Here is a 22,175-nt window from a genome sequence, read left to right on the forward strand (position 1 = left end):
GCACCGTGAGGGCCGGGCCGGAGGGGCCCTGAGGGAGGCGGGTTCCGAACCGCGCACCGGGAGGCGACAGTGACCGCACAGGGGTTCTTGGCCTTCAGCTGCTACAGCTTGTGTTGGAAGAGTCCATTTTATTCCGTATTACATACAGAGAATTGCCAGATATTCCCTTAACGCAACTATGCTTTGGTAACAATTCAGTGATTTCGTTGTCAAATCCTGACGTTCATTTAAGCTGACAGCCCAAGACGACATCAGCCTTTGAACACAGGTGGGTGGAGTGATGTGTTCTGYGCTGCTGTGACAGAAAACGTTTCTGTTTCTGCTGAAGTGTACACAGAAAACTTCTTTGCATATAGATGAAAAAACACGTTGTTAATACTGTATTTAGTACGTTTCTTACAACATCTTACAGCCCTGCTCTTGAGCTGTTTAATATTTACTCCGTTACCACACTTGATCAATTTGATCCCAGCAAAAGCTGGCACGGGACACAAAGAATCTGTAAATTTGTGCCAAATACTTGAAAGAAGTGTTTCCAATGTTCTCAGAAGGTAGCCAGCTATTCTCATAATGGTGTGCCCTTGTTCTACATTCTGCTTGCTTTAGGGCAGAAATTCAAAAAGTCAAGGATACTCACAAGAGAATAAATCATCTTTGTGGCATAATACACATTCAATTTAATTTACATTCTGTACCACCCAAGTCTCTTCATACAGTGTAATTCCAAATTCCTGTATCACCATGCAGGTGCTCATCATCCTTTGACCCATTAAGAACTGATGCCACTGCAGTCGCCATTTGGTGATTTACATACTCAACACTGGCATTTCCAGCTGTAAAATTTAAATAAGACATCAGTTATTTTTGCTTTTAMACACCAAAACATTTGTCACAGAATTCACGACATACTTTTGAAATAAGTCATCTAGAGAAAAGTGAATTCTGCTTTTGATTCTACAGTGCTAATCTGCAATAATTAAAAGTACTGCAATAATGAAAGGACTACCAAACAGGCAGAAATACTGTGCAAATTACATAGTTCATAGTTTAAATGTGCAGATAACGTGTTCTACAAAAATTTTTATGAGCAGACAACATTGAAAAGGAATGATACCAAAAAAACTCACCAGGATTTCCTTTGTATGCAATACCATGCTGATCTAATAAACCTCTAAGCTTTTTTATTTCTTCAGAAAGTTGCTTGTATTCCTAAGAAGGAAAATACATTTAAAATAGTTGTCTTACGTTTCAAATGCATACCTAAATTGGGAGTTTGTAAGAAAAAAATACCTCTGTGCACAGCTCTGACATAAGATACCAAAATATACTGTATGCAAGCTGTTACATATTGAAACCAGAAGAGATAACCCCTTGAACAGATTCAGCTGAATACCAAGGGCATTTACATAATGCTCTTCCACTGATACTGTCATACAGTAAAAAGTTGGCAATTTAATTCCACATTAATATTCCACAGTAAATATTATGCTCTGTACCTTACTGCACTTTTCCACTGTTTCAAATTCCAGAGTTGTTTTCTTACTCTGTTTTTCAGCTTCGTTTTCTTCTGTTGATTTTAGAAGTCCTGCTTCCTCAAAAATCTCTTTCAGTATTTTTTTGTAACCCTAAAAAAGAAAGTTTTCACAAGGTGATGGATCAATCTATTCAACTCTCATCTCTGCTTGTAATTTGCACTGGCCATTCCAAGACCTCAAGCTTCATTACCAGTTCTCATAGTAGTTACAGAACACAAAAATAACTATTTGCCAACTGCAGAATAAATGCATCTACACCAAAAGGAGAAACTACCAAAGCCAGACTATTTGACAGTAATTGTTCTTTTACCAAATAAAGCTGGAAAAAATTAATAAACCTGGTCAGTTATTAGTTCATCATACAGAAGCTGCTCTGCTTCATCCCACTTCCTTTGTAGTGCTTCAGTCAGAGTTGGATAAACTGAAAAACAGAAGGCAAACCATGTAAAAACCAACAGCACTGCCCTGCATTAGTTAATTCTTCCTGTAGTATCATGCAAGCATATTGAGTTTTAAGAACTCAGTGTTTCTATATAGTACATAGTCTCTACTGTTTTCAAAAGCTGAGGTTACACTTAAATTGTGCTTCACACTTTTAAAGTTWCTGGAGAAAGACCAAAAATTTTTCTTACTTCCAGCTACAAGGCCTCATATTCTTTTGCTCAATGTAAACCTAACTGAACTTTTTTTGTAATCTAAGTAAATGGGCAGGTACTACTTATATCTACAGTCAAAAAAAAAACCAAAAAAAAAACAACCAAAACTAAACGTTCACTAGTAATGACAATTTATTTGAGAAATACCTATGCATTATATGTGTGGGATTTAAAAAACACTTTATACTATATGTTACATTTAATACTAATTTATATTACAGTACATRTTCAACCTCTGAGGATAGTGTAATATGCCAGCGTTCCACAAAATATTTTCTAAATCTTACCTAGAAGTGAGTGGGGATGGCACACAAGAGGAGTCTCAAATGTCAGAGAGTAAACACAAGTACTTGGCTCAGACACAAAAGCCAATTTATTGCTCTTTCCACAAACAAGATGAACCTAAACATCAGTAAAAACAAWGATGAGCAAAAAATGTCCATGTGAAACAAAACCAACACTGATGATAATTCGCTGTGTTCCAATGCTAGTAGATGCCTTTCTGTACATACTGTCATTTCAAAGCTTCCAGTGGGTTTTTTTCCCCTTCCCACAGGAAAAGAATCATAGCAAGCACATTGTCCAATTATTTTRTCAGATATAAAAATTTCCTGAAATGTCTCTAGTGCTTTTTCTGACACCATATGTAGCTTCTCAGTATGCTATTGTTAACAGCCTAATTCTTTTCCCTCTTYTTCCCTGGATGTTCTTAATAGGCTGATGCCTTAAATCCAACAAAGAGCTCTTTTTCTTTATTTTGCCTGATACAAATTAAAAAGCACTGTATATTTCTACAGTACTAAGTATACCACTCTAGCAAGGAAAAAAAAGAGTTGTAAGTAACCAATGAGAAAACATAAGTAAATGTCTTCAAACTTTCATCCTGATTCTAGCTTTCCTCCTCCATTCATTTACATAGTTCCTGCAGGAAGTCATCTTTATGTTTTCTATCACAGCTTAAATAATGACTTCTCTTGTAGTCTCACAAGTGTATGCAGAGTAATGCTGTCTGAATTAGCACAGTCTAAGTTATTATACCTTTGTCTGTCTGCTCTTAGTTTCACAGGAGTCTCCTTCCCTCATCCACATTCCAACAAATGTGTTATTTTCAATTTCCCATTCGTGCCAGATTCTGAAAAAAGAAGACATTATTTTGTTTTAACATACTAGAAAGATGAACTCTAAGGAAGAAAATCGAGAATACCCTTACACCATGTTCAATTTAAGTGTATATCATTTTTGCTGTATTAGTATTTCCATTTCCTAGAGCCAACACCTTGGAAGTGTAGTTTGTTATCCAGGTTGCTATATAGGGSACATCAATACCACTTTTTGGGAGCAGTTTTGGATCAAATTTCAGTTTGCAAACCATTTGTACTTAGAAATCTGTGTCTAAGTCCAGCAAAATACAGCTTATAATCAATCCCATAGCTAATACATCAATCCCACAATAAATTCCATGAGGCTGTGCAACTCTGTCTGCAGGACTTTTAGTGCTGGTGAGAGCACCTAAAAAACTGGTCTACTTTTGCTAGTCCTAAAGCAAACGGTACCCTCGGCATGGTGATGTGCCAGTTTCCTCACATACTGGCTCACCATTTTGCACATAGAAAAGAAAGAGACATCTATAATACAAAATATTTAGAAAAGCAGTGTTTTGGTTTATACTTAGATTTATTTTAGGTATTATGATTTGGRGGAATTATGATCCAGAGTCTTTAAATATTTGGAATACTTTTTTTGGGGTCTACATTGAGTGTTTTATAACTTTTTATAATATTTAACAACCATTAGGCATAAAGCATGCTTTTCATTTTGTAATTTTTGTATGAAACTGAAAATAGTTAACAGACATGAAATCCGTAGTAATACAAGCTGTACTTAGACATTGTTGAATTTCTCACATGAACATATCACACAGTTGGCATTGGTATTAATCAGTCTTCAGCTAAAATAGGAAGTTAGTATTTATCAACAAAAAAAAAATCTGAATTTTTCAAGACAGGGTATTTTTATGTACAATGGCTTGGGAACTTCCATCACCTAAGCTGACCAACAGAAGGATCTTAATTTTAAAACAGCCTCCTTTTTACAAGCCGTAAAATGGCCTTCTAACAACTGAAAAGTCTAAATGCCTTACCCTAAAATCCCACTATAGGCATTCCATCTAAAAGTCTGCTCATGCTGAGTCACATTATGGAAAGGACAAAACTCATACTTGTACCTTAAAGAGAAAAAAAAAAAAAAAAAAAAAGAAATGTTTCAGACTGGAATAAAAAGCAAGTTAATGCCTAGTAAGTATAAAGAAACAAATATCCAAATCCATTACTCACGTGGATTCCACAAAATTGAAACACTTGCCAGCAAGTCTAAAGAGATGTGCAGGGCCTAAAAACACCACAACATACATAAAGGAAAAATAATGTTTTGGTTAAATTTAAGCAAGTTACTGTGGTGACACACGTACAAGGAGTATGTGACAAATTTCGTTTTCTGCTGTACATAAGGAAACTTCTACCTTCCATATGTATTACTGTAAGTTCTCACTAGCGCTATACTGCTTTGCATCACGAGCTTTAATGTTTTTCAATAGATAAGCCTCTGTCTACAACAAAAACAAGAAACCTGTGTAAAAATAAATATTTGGAGGCCAGGTCCATAAAAGGAATCATCAGTGCAGATCCTGCTAAAATGTAACATTGAAATCACCGAAACTCTTCTTTGGCAGCTGTCTGTCTCCAAAGTCATCCAAACTGTGCAAGTTTATATTAGTACAGCCCACTTGTTCAGAATGTTGACAGTGCTGCATATTGAAGTTTCACTGAGATTCTCAAACTGGATATTCTTTTTCACCATTTGCCTTCATGGTTTGATCCAAGTAGTATTCAACAAGATAAACCTTTTTTGTCAGACAGGTCAGCAGTTGCTGTTCTGCTCTTGTAGTATTGACTACTCCAGACTTGCTGTCAAAGGAATCCAACACAGGTAACTTGTCATTGAAAAGAGGGCCAAAAGTTCTGAACTATGKGCTAGAGGAGTATTTCAATATCCCTTGTATAAGAAAATTTTCCTTGGAATTACTAAATATTTATGAGGAAAGAAGAAAAGGGATTACAAAGCATATAAAGTAAAATCCCATCCTGGATTCTGACAAGATTGCGTGGGTACTTTTTTCAAGTATCCTGAGACAAGCGATCCTACAAACAAAGGCCAAAGCACCAGAATCATGCCCTCCAGAATGCCTTAACTGGCATACAGACAAATTCTCTTTCCCAGGTGTTTTTCTGTCTGTATGATCATGCATTTCGTTCTTGAGATAGGCTTGGCCAAAGGGTTTGCTCCTCTACTACATGAAATCTGTGCCCTGTCGATTAGGATGCTCTCCCCGCAGATGAAAAGAAGGAAATGTGAATGTCCATGAAGAATGCATTAAACTCATGCTTCCCTTTCTTGAGCAGATGCTCTAGAAGACAACATAACTATTACCCCAACTGTCTTGTAGAGAAAAATAACAAATACGGTTTCCATGCTAAATAAATAATTCTGTAAGTTAGGGGTCCGTGCCCTAGACTTCATATATATGTTCCATATACACTCCCAATTTTTGGCTACATGTAAGATCTCACAAAGAAAGGATTTCTGGCGTGCTGTCCTTTATTCCTGCTACTTTTGGCATCTTCCCATTCAGCATWCTATTACTAATCCCATTTCTAACTATTTCACCTTTCACATGCAGCAGATGCAGGATAATACACTTGAGTTTATAAAACATGACAAAAAACATTAAGCATAATCACATTCAATATCACCATACCAAAATTCCTTTCTTGAATCTGAACAAGGTTAAGTCTGTGCCTAAGGTTAGCAGAGGGACTAGAATTACTCCCTTTAGCTTAGTCTTTGCCTTCAGTGTATCTCCTCTCCTCCATAGACAGCCTAGAATTTTTTACCTTCCTGCTCATTTTGTTTAAGTGGCGTACTTATATTGCAACACCTGGGCTGTGTGTGAAACTAAGCCACTTTGATTAGTTCCAAGACTATTCATAGGACACTTTTTAACACTTTTTTTGGGTACTATCAGATGATGGGATGACTTTTATATGATAATCTAAATCACATSGAGGATTGTGTGAAGAGGAAAAAAGTGTTTACTGTGAGTCAAAAGCATCTGTGACAGGCTAAAAAACCGCAGAATATGGATAGTACTGTCACTAAAACAGCATAAACAGCTCTGGGACACGGAACCACCAGTGAAGTTATTCTAGGTTTTAACTCTTAAGAAGCACAACAAAATATGTATTTGCCCATATTTATTTTCCATGATGCTTATAAAATCACACGCAAAATTAGGTTTTGTGTGCATAAAGTCAAAGTAGACTATTTGTATTACAAACAACTGTTGCTAAGTAATGAAAACCGTACAAAAAAAGAAAGTAACGCTTGCATATACCTGATACTGCTGACGGGGACATCTTTGGCTGCAGCCTATTTGTTTGAGGCAAGAATGGGTTATTCAACCTTTCAAAAGAAGGAAAGTTAAACGTTTAAGGCTGTTATGCATCTGGCCGTGGATAATCCTCCCCTAGCTGTGTGTCCCAACACCGGCAGCCGCTGCCCGCGGGCCAASAGCGCGGTGTGCGGCAGCGCCCCGGCCCGGCGCTCCATCCCCGGAGGAACGAACGGGCTGGAGCGGCCACAGCGGCACACGGACCCGGGCCCGTCGAGCGCGGGTGGACCGCGGGACACGGCGAGCGGGCGGCCACATACCCGAACGTATTGGGCTCCTCCACGACCTTCATCTTCCCCGCCGAGGCCAAGAGACCTGCGAGGAGAGAGCAGTTTGCCGCGGCGGACAGAGCGAGCAGCCGGCGCGCCCGCCCCGCGGCTGCCGCACTCACCCAGCGCCGCGCTCAGCGCCGCCAGCAGCAGCAGCACCGCCATCCCTGTTCCGCGGGAAGCGGAAACGCGCGGCGCYGGGGCGGTGTCTGTGTCTGCCCGAGAGCGGCCATGGAGCGCGGCCGGCGGGGGAACCGGCGCGGGAAGCGGCGGGGCGGCCGCAGCCTCCACACCTTCGCGGCGGAGACGGAGGCCGCGCTCAGAGGTGCGTGAGGCGGGGGGGCCGCGGGGCTGCACGGGCGACTTCTGCCCGGCTCCTGCCCGGCTCCTGCTCGGCTCCTGCCCGGCTCCTGTGCGGCTCCTGCCCGGCTCCTGCCCGGCTCCTGTGCGGCTCCTGCCCGGCTCCTGCCCGGCTCCTGATGTACTCCTGCTGTTTCAGCTTGCCTGGACGGCGAGGGGGGCGCGGATGGAGGCGCTCGGGAGGCAAAGCTCCCCTGCCCCCTTGCCATGTGGGAGCTCGGACACTGCGATCCCAAGAAATGCACSGGTAGAAAGCTGGCCCGGAAAGGATTGCTGCGAACCCTGCGCCTCGGRCAGAGATTCTCGGGCGTCGTGCTCAGTCCGCTGGCCACGGACTATGTGTCTCCCGCTGACAGGTGGGCAAAACCCGGGCGGGGCGCGCCGCAGACTGTGATGGGGAGCACTTGGTTCCAGTATCATCCTGGTGCTGTATTAGGGAGAGCATTTTAACCACTGATTCATGGCCAAAACTCTGATACGGAATAAAGTTGACCTTCCTATTACATTGCAGTGATGTATGAACATGAGAAACAGAGCCGTTTTCTCAAGTCAGCTTTACATTTTTACGCAGCTGGTAGCAGATGAGAAAAGCATATGCAAATCCTAATGAAAAATCAAGGTGCATGTCTTGCAGGGTAATTTGCTCAGAGCACGGGCTTATAGCTACTTTATCTTTTATCATGCCATATTTAATTCTTTGGTTAGGCAACACAATGTKTTAAGTAGAAAACTTGTTGGGGAAATGAGACTTTTCTTCAAATGTGTCTGCAGAATTTTCATGMAGATGTACTTATTCAAAGAAAAGATTTGTCTTTAGAAGATAGCTGAGAACGTAAATGTGAACTCTAATGTACTTTAAGAATCTGACTATTAYTATTAACCACACTTCTCTGCCACATTTTTAAACCTAGAATTACTCACATTTCATTTTGAAACATACGGGTAAACCTTTTTTTTGCCATTTGCATGTTTGGAGGAAAACCATGCTACTCTTTTTTTCTCATTGCATCTCTTTTTGAGGTTATTGTACAGCGTATGAGTTTTGATTGACAAAAGCAGAGGTTGTATGCAAGTTTGTTGCCAGTATATAGCAGCAATTAGAATTCTCACTTCATCAATGTAATGGTGATCGTTTTTCAAATACTTTGATGTTTCTTTTTTCCAGGCATATCGTTGCTCAGAGTGGAATTGCAGTCATAGATTGCTCATGGGCCAAATTAGAAGAAACTCCCTTTAAGAAAATGAAGGGGAGTCATCTGCGGTTGCTGCCTTACTTGGTGGCTGCAAATCCTGTAAATTACGGTCGGCCCTGCAAGCTGTCCTGCGTGGAAGCTTTTGCTGCAGCRTTTTGCATTGTCGGTAGGCTCAATTTGTCTGATTGGAAGTATGTTGCTAGCGATTCTTACATCCTTAGTAAATCAGAAGAGATGATCTGTGACAAAATAAATTGTAATACTGTTACACTGGTCATCACTTCATTGAGTTTGGAGTCAGATTGTCCTAGCTTTCTTCCAAGTGCTTGTAACGGTGGCACTGAGATACCTGTGAAGTGTTCATGTCAACTACTAAACAGGACACAAACTGATAACCTTCATTTTGCCTGAATGGTGTGTAAYGTTAGAAAAACTGTTAAAAAAAAAGACAGAGACAAAACACGAATCCTTAGGCACCTTTGCCTTAATGAGAGGTAGCAGCTGGCTGTTGATAGATCAAGGTCTGGGTAAGAGCAAAAGAAATTGTCCCCTTTTGTGATTTTTTACAGACTCATCACAGTCACAACTGATTGACAGTTGAAATGTTCTACCATACTGCAGACAAATCTTCTGAAAATGCTGTCTGTACAATTAGTCTTGTACTGAAGGACTGTGGGACCTAGAGCTTGAATCACTCATTGCCTGTATAAAGCATTTTTATGTAGCTTACTAAAAGGCTATGAACTATTCTTGGATTCAGTTCCATTTTTCAAGTTAAACTGAAATTTGAAAATATTTGTAGTCTTTCTGAAGGTTTTAGTCCCCAAACACTGAAAGAAACACTGGCAAACATATCTCTGTTGCAGTGATATGTAAGCACGTACTGAACTAGAAACATGTAAGCTGAGTGAAATCTCACAGTAAAGAAGAAAACTGATCATTTATTTTGTTTTAGGATTCCCAGATCTAGCCACCATTCTTCTAAGGAAATTTAAATGGGGTAAGACATTTATTGACCTGAACAAAAATCTCTTGGAAAAATATGCAGCCTGTCATTGCCAGGACGATGTGCTAAGCGTTGAGAAGGACTTTTTAGCCAGTGTCCAAGAAACAAAAGAGGAAGAAGTAGGTAAGAGAAAAACACAGAGACATGCCCTTTTTCTAACTAGTTTCTGTAGTCTTTTCCTTACATCTCTTAGCAAGGTGAAAGGTAAATGCTTTGTTGATGTGTTGTTCTGTCTTTATACCGTGCTAACAAAGTGTGCCCATTTGCCCATTTTTTTAACTAAAACAGGTGAAAATGACTAAAGCAATTTAATGCATAGATAGTATATTCACAGCTGAACTGTGAAGCATCTACCCTTATTCAACTAACCAAATTGGAAAASCTAGGAGCAAAAGGAAAATATGATGCTTGGTTTTTGTACACATGTTAAAAGCAGAGTATTAGTAAAAAGACTAGTAATTGAGAAGGAACTATGAAACTAATGTAGGCATACAGTCAGCAAGTTAGTTATACATAACCCTAAGAAGGACCTTTATATTGTAAAACAATATGTATGTATTTATATAGCTCTCAATCGAGATGCTTAAAATTGGACCTATAAAGACAYTTAAAATAATTTACAATAAGTACAAGTACTTTATTCCCAAACTCTTCCAGTAATTTATTGGAATCCAGTATTGGAATCCCAGGTTGTGTTCACAGGTGAGTACTTGGTCTCATTCAAGACAGCACAAAGAAAGGCAAATAAGCAAGAGCATATGAGGAGATTATCCTAATTAACATTTTCCTTTCACAGTGATTAAGCCCCATAAAATAGGTCAGGGGCTCATAMYGTAAGGAGATGTCAACAGACTTCARTTGCTCTGAACTTCGATCTCTTTGCTGTGGTAGTGAATTAAACCTTCCTCTTGCTGGGTGGAAGCCTAACTACTTAACTCATCAAACAACTACGATGAACTTAATGATAAATGTGAACCAGACTTTCTGTGCCTTCCCCTCCCTGCCAATAATCTATGAAAATGAAGGCAGATGGTTTAAAAAATGCTTTTTTCATCTTCTGCAGTTTTTCCTTCTTTTTCCAGATCCATTTGATGTTGACTTAGAAAARGAATTTTATAATCCCAACAGGCCAGTCAATTCCTCAGGGTAATGAAATTTAATTCAAATATTATTTTTCTTACTGTAAGTTGTTTTGCTTTTATAATCCTGAAAAATGTTTCCAGTCTAGCTCAAAGCAGGGAAGACTCTGAGGAAGACAGCGTGAGCAATCCAGATGATTCCACTGAAAGCAGTGAAAGCACTGATGAGAACAGTCCAGAAGAAAYAGAAGTGCCACAAGGAATAAAAATTCCAAATAATCCCGAGRAGTTGTAACACCTTGTATAAAGAMATTTTCTCCTGAACACTTGAGTGTRTCTTGTTCACCTGTAACTTGGTGCTTTGCAAACCTCAATCTCTATGCAGGTTTCTCAGTCTTTTTATACATGAGGGGTCTAGATTATTTCATTTTTAGGTAAGTACAGAATGTTAAATTATTTTTTAAGGAGCTTGAATCTTAGTTACAAGTAAAAAATAAACAACCTTGTATTCTAATCRGCGTGTCTGGAAAGTGGTTTATAGGGATTATTTTTAACAAATAGTGTATTAGGTAAACTTAACTTTTGGTCTGTATTTCATCAGGAAAACATGGCTAAGCTCTTGCCTTGTTCATGGTACCTACCACTGAAGGAATCTCTGATTTCTTGCAGGCTTGAACCTTGCCATATGCATTTTAACTACTTCATCTAGTTAAACTGATTAAGTTTAAAAGGAAAAAAAGTGCTCCCTGGCATTGCTTTAGCATCTCAGTACATCTTTTCAGCAACTTGCATTGCTTGTGTTATTAATGCCGATACCATCCTAAACAACAGTGTTTTGGCACTTCATACTCAGAACTGTGCAGTGAAATTTCAGATCACAGGTTCAGCAGTGCTACCCAACACAATTTCTAAAGGAGTGACAACAATGTGAGGCTGTTGGCTATTCTAAGTTAGAGGAGTGCTTTTCCATTACAAAGCTGTAGTCATCAAATGCAGACAAGCAAAACAGATCTGTATCACCTAGAACAGCTTAAAGTGTTGAGCAGTAGCCATTTTTTAATAGCAAGCACTGAAGAAGCTAAGTTCAGATGGAACAAAGCTTTTCACATTTTCTTGTTTTGCAGAACGATTCTGTCTAAAAAATACAATTTCAAAAAGCAGTGGAAGTTTACTAAGAGGGTATATCAGTTTGACATAAATTATGTAAGTTATTTTCATGCAACTGATTTCCTTTACAGAAGGAAATTGTATAGAGCACGTCCTTTTCCTAAAAGCTATATGCATTAACAGAYAGAAGAAGGCACAGAATTATTTCTGATAAATAAGTACCATTAAAAATCCTCACCATTCCTTGGACAGGTTCTATTATTGTTCGTATCCTCATGTTATTTTATATGAACATCACACCAGTATGCCAATCCCATTAAGCACAACAAGCAACTGGTCTGTAGTGAGTCAGAGTATGCACACTGCTTAAGGAACTGAGCAGAATTGATGTGCTGCAGTCTCCACACAGGGCCCAAGGAAGGGCCACATTTGTGCTCCAGGTCAGSACAGGCAAAATAAATGGAGGCAGCATCTAACCAAAAGCCAAATGTAGCATCACAGGCCTTAAAAACAGGACTTGCACTGAATTGTGTTCACAGCCATTTAAATGGCAGTCCTTTAATAATTGTAATGAAGATAAATGAAACAAAGGCCTTTATATAAACAGTTTATTTACTCTAAACAGCAACACAGACAGAATGCCATATAAACACAAAGAAAGTGATGCAGAATAAGGATGCTGGCTAACTTTGGATCTCAGAGGCTCTTAAGCAATAACAACCTAGTTTCTGAAAGATAGAAAAACAAATTCAGGGAGGGAAGGGGGTGGAGGGCATGATTTTTTCATACAGCCAGCTAGAGGCTAAATATAGTTCTAACATTTTAAAGCATGCCTGCATCAGATAGCAAAGTAACTAGAGATACTAGTGAATTTATAGAAGTATAAAAGTTTATAATTTTACAGCAGTTGAAATACTGACATCAATATTAAAATAAAAGCAAGTTTTACATAACAATCAAAAATACAAAAGACTGAAGGAAGAGACCCTGTATGAAAAAACTGGGGGCAATTCAGCAAATTTAGAACTGTATACAACTGGCGAATATGGAAAATGGCACACATACAACCCCCTCCCCTTAAGTGGATATTAATTGTACATAGCAACATTAGATTTTGCAAAAGTTTTGTAAACAAGTTCTTGCCAAACCAATCCCTTCCTTTTTAAGATGCTGCATGACAAATGCTTATGATGGTGCAAACTTCTTGGCTTGTGCTCGAACCCTCTTTTCATATTCCACTCTGTTTTGGCTGAAAAGAGAAAGGGTAATTATAGCTGSAGAAATCAGAGGCTGTATTGCAGAGTTAGTTTCATATCGAAGAGAAACAGAAGAATAAGTCATTGCTGAAGGCAAACACATTCTGTAGGAATTCACTGACCAATCTTTTCAGGGCCAWTACTCTGATAAGTTCATTTGGACAGAAGGATGGTCCTGTTCAACCAGTTACCTCCCAAACATCACCTATTGTCAAATGATTGCACCAATTTTATACCGTACCAGTCTCTCCAAACAGGTTTGTGCCTGCTCTTCTCAAGRTCAGCTGTACCTCAAGTGCAAACAATCTCTTATTCATCTGAAGTTTTCAACTCCCCACTCACATTAAGACCTGAGGTCATTAACAACAAATTCCACTATCCTAACAGCATGAAGTGAGGAGAGCAGTTCACTRACAGCTGGTGGACTTCATATGATTTTAAATTACCATCTTCAGTGCTTTGGAGAGAGAATGAAAATATACATAATAAACAGGAAAATTATAATGGTGTAGTAATTTTAGCCTTTATCTCTACAGACCTTGACTCACAGATTTAGGTTTATCCTTCAGCTGGGAAAAAAAGCWAGCTCAACATAGCTAAGTGTAGCATCCTTGCTACAGACTAATTAAACAAACAAGTACCCCTTGAGGGAACTATGTCTGATCACTAAGCCTCAGACTAAAGATGTTAAAGGGCACATTCTTTGTTTTCTATTCTTGTGCCAACAGTGGATAGTAGTAGCATAGTAAAGCATCCATTTACATTCAGTTATCCTTTTTGTATTAACTGTATGCATATGGGAGATAATTAAAAAAAACATAAAACACAGACTATCTATACCTGTACAGAAGTATATTATTGAGGCCTGCCTCATCATTCCTGGCTCCTATAACTGTGGCCACTTAACTGTCTTCATATGCACTCAGCACCATCAAGCCTTCAGWAAGTACTTTAAAAAATAACACCGAGTGAAGCCATTAATTAAATGCAAGCCACACTACCCATCCTTATGTTTCCTTTTCACTAGGATCCCATAAAAAAACATTTCTGACATAACTTGTGTGTGCAGTTACATAAAATGTTCCTTTTCAAACTTGGCACTTTCCTGGAGGCCTCTTCTGTCCAGAATGGAAATTCCACATTTCCGTCTTGGTTATTTCTTCAGCAGCTGCCAGTGCCAAAAGCATTTGTTTAAAATGATTTGGTTCCCTCAGGATTATAGAGCAAATATCCATTTTTAATGGTGAGAAAACTTTTTAAGATTAGGCCTAAAAAACCTCCCCAAAACAAAAAGTCTTTAGCTCACAAATTATCCCCTTTCCTAATCAATGCAAACTTTATTCTGCTACAGCTACAGCCATTCTGTACTTTTCAGCCTGTTCTTTTGGAAGATGTAATTTTCCCAAAATACGATGTTTCCTAAAGTGATCACAGTTCTCCTTAATCCTTCAGGCACAAACACTTATAGGTGCCCACTCCTGAGCAGAATGAAGTTACTCCTGTACTGATGAATTGTGCCTTGTCATCTAATTCAGTCTCCTCCTGGTCTCATGACACCATTATGCCTTATTGCTATTATTCAGCCTTTAGGAGAAAGAATTTTGTGTTGGGCTAGAACCAGGATGAAAATCATGATCTAAGGAGTCTTCACACTTTATTGCTGTTGCTTTGCTATTAAAAGCTCCACTAGCCTAACAGCCACAAAGTTACCATTTAGTTCAAATTTAGCACAGCCTAGGCATCCCCACAGTACTGTCATGAAAGTAAAATTCCCRTGGTCATTCCTAAAAACATTTGCATGTTATACTACAAGTAACAGAGAACTGTAGGCCACATGACAGCTTTCAAGCCAATATGTGAAGATACCTACCAGTAAATTGTGTAAGCCTCTGCTTGAGCTGGGTCTTGAATATTTGGTTCATTTAGAAGTTCTTGTATTCCTAATAAGATCTATGGAAAAAGGAACAGAATTAACACAGGCATATATTATGGATCTTACAAAAAACATTCAGTAAAATACCCTTAGAAACCAATTGGGGAGCACATGGTGAACATCTTATATTCACATCAGATAAACAAGCAAAGCAAAAGTGTTAAGAATATGTCTAGGTACAATTAATGACCTGTTTAATTGTGATTGCTGGCCGCCAGTCCTTATCCTCCTCTAAGATGGAGAGACACACGGTGCCTGAAGGATACACGTTTGGGTGGAATAATGGTGGTTCAAATTTACCTGATTAAGAAGAGAAAATTACTGGCATACAGTGCTAAGAGGAAGATCTGACAATTGGGTTAGATCAGTAGGGGAAAACAAAACCCAAAAAACCCCAAGCCAACATTGGCAGAAGACACCCCCAACCCCCAAATAAAACCCCACAGATTTCTGGAGCTATTTCCTAAAGCRGGAACTCCATCAGATCTGTGATCTGTGATATCAATCCAGACAATTGAACATCTTTTTSACTGGTAATCTTTTGGTTTAGGAATGGAAACTAACAAAGTCATTTGTAGTAGCTTTCCAATAAAGACCTTTTAAAAACAATTCTGCCTTTTCAACTTCACATACTACTTATGTAAAGGAAAGATACTGCCCTTCACTCATCTTTTCTCTCCTCGCTTTACTGAAAGTTTCATACAAGGAAAACTTAGGTTCCTAGCATTTTTTCAGTTTCATATTTTCCTGTGTATAATCAAAATTCACTGAACAAGAGGAACCAAGTTTAAATTGCAAGACCAACWGAAGGCTTGTGCAACTTTCCTTTCACCACTCAGTATGTATTCTGAGTTCTTTTAATCTCTACAAGACTTAAATGCAACAGCCAGCATCTTGAGTAAAGTAATGAACACTCCTTTTGCAATACATSAATTAAATATCTACATATTAGTGCAGTTTTCTAATCCATTTGACATGGCAAGTATTCACAAGACATGACAATCTGACTGCCCAATGAAGTTCAGCAGTACTYCAGAAGCTGCACTGGTAGGGAGTCTTACCAGCCTTATTTTAAGGCACAACAATTTGTTTAATACTGTCAGGATGTTATGAATGGCATTTCTCAAGACAACAATGTGAAATGTTTTCAGTTAAAAGAGATGTTTCCCCCGGTGTTACATGCATTTAGGTGGTAACAAACAAAACAAAGTAGCCAGGAGTTGATAGAGCTGAAACATGCAAATGTGATGAGAGATGAATCACTGTGAAAAGAGTTGTAATCATTGTCATTGATTTGAGATGGTAACCAACTCAAGAATCAAGAAAATGCATAAAGTAATAGGTGTCTTCAGGTTTCTGTAATAGGTAAATTTGAGACAGTATAAGGAAATTTCAATTCAAAAACTTAGTAAGGAAACAAAGTATCTGAAGATCCATTATACACTGTAGCAAAAAGAGCAGATTAATGTTTCAGAGCAATTTGATTAAAAGTTCAAGTTATAGAACCCTTTTTTTCCCATAAGTTTTTGTCTTCTGAATTCCTAGTTTAGAAGGTAGGAAACCTAACAGTAAGAACACAGACAGAGATTTAGTCTAAGCATGAACACTTCAACACATTTCTCAAACTGAGGGAAGTCACACAGCAATCTCCCTCCCCTCCCAATTTTGTTATATCGAGCACTTAGCGATGTCATCACAACTTTCTGAATGCAAAGTAGAAAGACAAAAAGCAATGTGCCTTTAAAAAACAAAAAAAAAATCAAACAAAAATGTAAGAAAGTGATAACCATTTGTAGAACCTTGTGGACTAATTCAACAGTGTTACAATAAACCCATGGTTTTCAAKAATTTTACTTACATTTTGGGGGTGAAGAAGGGTAATCATCCTTGAAAAGCATCCGTAGTTTAAATAAGCCTCCTTCCCATGGTGTCTATAAAAAGTTATGGTGGAGTTTCAGTTACAGCAAGGAAAAGTCAAAATTGTAGAAAAAAGCTTATCAAGAATGCAGTTTCTCAGTCAAAGAAGAAGACATTCTTCTGCTAGTAGACATGTAGCTGGCTTTAAGGCCTTTGTTCTATTTTGCAGTTTACAAAACTTCAAAGCAGTAACATGAAGATTTTGTATGGCATAAAAGCTTTACCTAAGCATTTAAAGGTGAATCTTGAAAAGATACATAAACTATTATGGAGGATARTATTGTTTTGGCAGAACACAAGGGGATTTTCCTTGTGTTTTTCCTTACACTGTTATATTATTTGTTGGTGGTTCTTTAAGAACTTYAGCTGTGCAGACAACTACCAAAACTAAGTTGTAACTGTAACAGCAATGCTGTGTTCAGCATTCCACTAAGGCAGCAGTATAGAACCTGTAGGTTTCACCTACAGAGTCTTCTCAGAATCCAAGAAACAAGATCATGAGGGAATTTAAGCAAATTGGCAAAAGGCAGTAGAAAAGGCAATGCAAAAAAGTCCCACATCCAATGCAAAACACCAAAAACCCCAAAGAATTAAAACCACCAAGTAATTAACAGTAGCATTTCAGAAGAAACAACCTCAGTCAGTGAAATAAAGAATGATATTCACAGGCTAAATAACATCTTGAAAAAACTCAACAAAGATTCTGCTCAGAATGTGATGTTATAATGACAATGTACAAAATCAAAGAAATTTCAGGCATTAATGATTATTTTCACTTAAAAACTATCATTTGTCCTATTCCCTAGAACCAGATCAAGCTGATAAAAATTASCAACTCTGGTCTACACAGAGTTATGCATTTCCCTCCTTATTTCAAGAAAAGGGACACAAGAAAAGAGACACACAAGTGAAATCTGATAAAAAGAAACAATATTATTCTTCTTTCCCCAATACAAAAAAAAAAGCCCCATAAAATGGAAGGCAATGAGATTCCAACTTGATAACACAGATTATTTTCCATGAAATCCAAAAGATAAAAAGGGCACTATAGCACTWCTGTAGGGCTGAAGGATCTTGCTATTGTTTGGATAAAAAGAACAGTACAGGCAGTTAACCCAGCAGAAGCAACATTTTGGTAGTAATTACTTTCAAGCTTTAGGGCTTTAAACAGTATTTAGTAAAAAGAAGTCACAATAAACCCTAATGTGAAGCAGAAGACAATCTCCAGTTTGTTCAGTGCAAGACTCTTAAACACTCCTCTGAAAACTTGTATTCTTAAGGTGCTAAGTACCTACCACTGAACAAGTTTATGGTGTACTTTGTCCAATATTCCTAATCCACAACACTTTAAAGTAACAGCAGGACACAAACTTTTTTCTTAAACTATATGTAAATTATATCCTCAATTGTCAGTRTAATGCATAAAGAACTTAGGTTACTTTTCACCATAAATCAGAAAGTAGAACAGCAAGTCTTACCCCTTTCTTTCCTGGAATAGCACACTCCCAGTTCATTAGATTCATTGTTCCATCTGGATTTTTTGTAGGTACTGCTACAAATCCCTGAATTAAGACAAAAATAAAAAGGGTGAGGATTTTAGAAGATATACTTAAAATACCACATGATATATTATATGTTTACACAAAGTTACTTMTTTTTGCACTACATAGTTTTAAACAGGTTTTTCTTTTAATTAAAAAATCTTAATTTTAGGGTTTTTTTTAAATCCTATGACAGTAAAGAAAAAATCATCACCAGAACACTGAAACAACTGCAGAGTGAGAAATTTGGTGGTTTTCACACTTACAAATGGATGATCTTTTCTCCAGGCTTTTCTCTCCTGTGCAAGTCTGCTAAGAGCTATGCCAGACATATTCAAGAGTCCCTCTAAAACAAAAGTAATTGCTGTTAGTATATACCTTTACTTACAGTGCAAACAACACATTAYGTATTTATAAGTCCTGCTCACTCAAGAATTATTTTGACCTCTGATTTTCATTTCAATAACCAAGACACACRTTTTTGCACTGCCTGCAGAATTTAACATCAGGAATAACATCAAGTTTCCCCATGCCATCAAGCTCTCAGTTACTGGACTTGACCTACAAAATTCTATCCTTACCTTATTGCTTTATGTCTGAAACCCATCTTAGAAGCAACTTTACAGTAGCTTGACAACAGAAAGACTATTAGTAATGGAAAAAGTGCTCAGACATCCCATTTGTGCAATGATACACACTCTGTTTACRTCCTTCCTACACGACATCAGGTATGGCTTTCTTCTGTAGGAAACCACATGCACTGCTCCCACTTCTGGCARATGGGAATCAGAAATGTTACTTYTAGGGTWAATGCCCATTGAAAGCCAGTWTTCCACACAAAAGCAAAATGGACACAGAATTTAAGTCACCTCAGTTTTGTAGTGATAAGAAACTTCTAGACAASAGCAGGAACAGGCAGCCACACAGAACTAAGGAACAGCCAGTGGCTCATTCCACAAGGCACATTTTCAATGCCAGCATAAACTAAAGAATATTTCTGCACCTTCACTGCCTTAGTACCAGCCAAGCATAGTGACCATGACTATAGAAAAAATATGCAGAGCACAGGCCATTCGCTACTGGATGACACAGAACAGTTCTAGACAGGATGATTGCACGAGTGGTCCTTTCAAATTCAGGGGAGAATTCTCCATTCACCCAGAACAGTACTCAAAGTGAGTTTATTTTTTGTATCTAAACTCACAGTTTCATTAGCCAATGAATGGTCAAATTCCAGTGAAGGTTTTTAATCCTCCTGGTAACTGCACTTCCACACATTTTAAATAAAGAGCTGATAATTGGCAGTGGGAGATGTCAGGCCAATTTGCTCTCAACTCCACATTGTAGCTAACAAGCCTTTTTGACAACCAGAAGAGTAGAATGTTAAGTTCCACTTAACAAATTCACAGAATTAATGAAAGCAGTGTTACCACTCTATTAAAACAACCATTTGTACACTGGTTAAGAATTATGAATAATTTCACTACCTCTCAATATGTTGATTACTTATAAGAAGTACTGCACTCTACTACTACTTCGATCTCATGAATTGTAGCTCTTTTAAAATCACCAGATTAAGCAATTTATGCAATTCCTGGGACAACATGTATTTTAAATCTGTTCTTCAACCTTATTTTAAAGCCAGTTTTGCATGGATGGCCATATTCCCTAACYCACCTTCCAGCTAGCAACTAAATTAACATCAGACAAAGCTTTTTAAAAGGGACCATTATCACTCATTRAACATGAACACACACGAAAATATTCCTATATTCAGTCCAACTTTCCTCCAGTATTCCCAAGGCCTACACCTTGGGAAGACCTGCAGGACTTGGTGAATGTGTACACATGACTTCAGATTTAGTCTGTTCACATGCAGGAGATGCAGAGCCATTGAAAAAGATACCGGTGGAGTAAAAAAAAAAAAAAACAAACCAAAAAAACAAACACAACCAAAAAACCTCTCCTTTAACACACTGAGCAATTTTAAATGTGTTATGAGCCCATGACTTTGCAAGAGATGTAAATGAACTGAATGTATGGCAGAATTTCAGTTGAGCTTTTGGTACCTGGTGGTCCATTGTACTAATACTAACCTTCCCATCATAGTTTGAGAAAACCATTTGTGCTTATAAACCATCCAAATATTCTTTGTTCACTAAACTCAGTTACCTTTTCTGCCAAAAGATACATTACAGGATGCTTTGAAGTACGTGAATGGCATTTCCTGTGGCTAACAGTCAATGAATTACAACAGTACCTTTAAGGGAAATGCTACTTTCTCACTAGGTAAATAAACAGTGTATCTCCTGCAGAACATTGTAATCAAGTAACTTTTCAAGTAATTGACAARTTTTTTGAAAACTGAGTTTTCAGGCCATGAATCCTACTTGCTTTTGTTACACATATACTGTGTCCTAGTACATTACAGATTTTTCTTATGTTCTTCAAATAGCTTTCCAAATCTTGAGGTGTTTGACTTGTTAAGCACTGACAGGCCACATCCAAATTTTCAGCATATATGAGAGATGACAGACTTCATATGATTTCCACAGACTTCAGTTACATTGACAAGAGCAGACAAGGATCYAAAACCTCATCAGTCTACTAGAAAATAAACATTAGACAAAGACTGAAAGCCCACTTCAAAAACTAAGATCCCATTAGTTAAATATCCTCTCAAAAGCAATTTTCCTAACAAACTGCCAATATTTACTCTCTATATCCCAATCTATTTATGTGGTACATCACCAGAAATAATTTTGCATCAGAGAAAGTGTATTTAATTCTACTTTGCATRTGCCACAGAAGTCAAAGAGACAAGTATTCATGTTTTGAGTTTAAAACCTCAAACTTAACCTTGGCATTAARAGGTAGCAATGTCCCTTTTACTGCCATCAGCTCAGAAAGTTAACAGAAACTTTTACTCAGTAGCTTACCTTTGCTGCTGCTGYTACTGCCTACTCCAGAACAACATCAAACCATCACGCTCATCAGAGATGCAAACTTTTGTGCCCCGTTAGAGAATATCTTACCCATTTACACCCTCTGATGGGGTGGAACAACCTACTTCTACACACAAAATGCCTGTCTTGAAAAGAATCGTTCCAGTGCCACAGACAAGTCTCTAAATACATCAATGATATGCTCTTTGAGGATCAAAAACTTTCAGTAAGTCTTAATAATTCAAAGAAGCATGAAAAAACCCCAATACGTTAATATTGCTAGACTTGCATTTTTACTTCACAGGTTAAATAGTGACATTGGAAGAAATTATTATCGGAGTAGTTTGCCCCCGAACTACACAAACTTAATTTTTCCGTAGAGTGGAGAAAGCCACGGTGTGAGCTTTAGTCAAAGCACGCTAACTCCGAACTAGGATAGAAAGTCTCCTCTGCCTGCGGCAAGAGAAAGGTGGAAGAGGCCGAGCGGCGCCCAGAGTGGCACGGTAAACAAGAGAAGATGCGGCGCTGCGCTGGGCTCGGTGCTGGGCGGCCAAGGGACCGGGCAGGGCCGAGCACCGCCCGCCCCGCCGAGGGCCGCAGGTCCCGCCAGGGCCCGGGGCAGCGCCCAAGGCCTGCACGGGGCACCCCGGGCCCGCCGCCGTTCCCGGGCAGACAGCCGGCGGGGCGGGAGCGGCTCTGGCAGGCTCAGCGGTTCCGTGCGCTGCTCCCGACACCGCCCGCCACACCGAGACCGCGGGGCGCTCGGAGCCTCGGGCGGGCAGCGCTGCGCCGGCCGGCCCGGCCACAAGGCAGGAGCCGCGGGGCCCGCACGGCCCTGGCCGCCGCTCCCGTCCCATCCCGTCCCGTCCCG

General features: G+C 38.9%; 3 protein-coding genes across 5 annotated transcripts in view; 1 reads left to right on the forward strand and 2 right to left on the reverse strand.

Moving 5' to 3' along the window:
* Positions 1-6: 6 nt before the first annotated feature.
* On the reverse strand, positions 7-7,215 carry GNPTG (N-acetylglucosamine-1-phosphate transferase subunit gamma). The gene is given in 12 exon segments (XM_057371158.1): positions 7-833; positions 1,128-1,209; positions 1,497-1,625; positions 1,874-1,956; positions 2,479-2,593; positions 3,230-3,323; positions 4,332-4,415; positions 4,525-4,579; positions 6,642-6,709; positions 6,959-7,013; positions 7,090-7,134; positions 7,137-7,215. Coding segments are annotated over 12 exon segments (999 nt in total). The 5' UTR covers positions 7,201-7,215; the 3' UTR covers positions 7-708.
* Positions 7,199-11,152, forward strand: TSR3 (TSR3 ribosome maturation factor). Of its 2 annotated transcripts, none has more exons than XM_057371159.1 (6): positions 7,199-7,292; positions 7,467-7,683; positions 8,493-8,686; positions 9,476-9,649; positions 10,609-10,672; positions 10,750-11,152. In XM_057371159.1, the coding sequence occupies exons 1-6, from the start codon at positions 7,199-7,201 to the stop codon at positions 10,898-10,900; spliced, it is 894 nt and encodes a 297-aa protein (XP_057227142.1). In that variant the 3' UTR covers positions 10,901-11,152. The 2 variants fall into 2 exon arrangements, with proteins under 2 accessions (XP_057227142.1, XP_057227143.1); XM_057371160.1 differs by having other exon boundaries at positions 10,755-10,846.
* Positions 11,153-12,272: 1,120 nt separating this feature from the next.
* The window catches only part of UBE2I (ubiquitin conjugating enzyme E2 I), a 10,453-nt gene continuing 550 nt past the window's right edge, over positions 12,273-22,175 (reverse strand). For both annotated transcript variants that reach the window (XM_057371162.1, XM_057371161.1), the window contains exons 2-7: positions 18,626-18,705; positions 18,297-18,380; positions 16,760-16,832; positions 15,092-15,201; positions 14,839-14,918; positions 12,273-12,961 (exon numbers count right to left, since the gene is read on the reverse strand). In XM_057371162.1, coding sequence (XP_057227145.1) covers positions 12,898-12,961; positions 14,839-14,918; positions 15,092-15,201; positions 16,760-16,832; positions 18,297-18,380; positions 18,626-18,691 — 477 coding nt within the window. In that variant the 5' untranslated portion in view covers positions 18,692-18,705 and the 3' untranslated portion in view covers positions 12,273-12,897. The remainder of the gene's footprint in view (positions 12,962-14,838; positions 14,919-15,091; positions 15,202-16,759; positions 16,833-18,296; positions 18,381-18,625; positions 18,706-22,175) is intronic.

This window comes from Malurus melanocephalus, unplaced genomic scaffold (assembly GCF_030028575.1).
Source record: "Malurus melanocephalus ecotype Western Australia unplaced genomic scaffold, MMel_1.1 scaffold_143, whole genome shotgun sequence".
NCBI lineage: Eukaryota > Metazoa > Chordata > Aves > Passeriformes > Maluridae > Malurus > Malurus melanocephalus.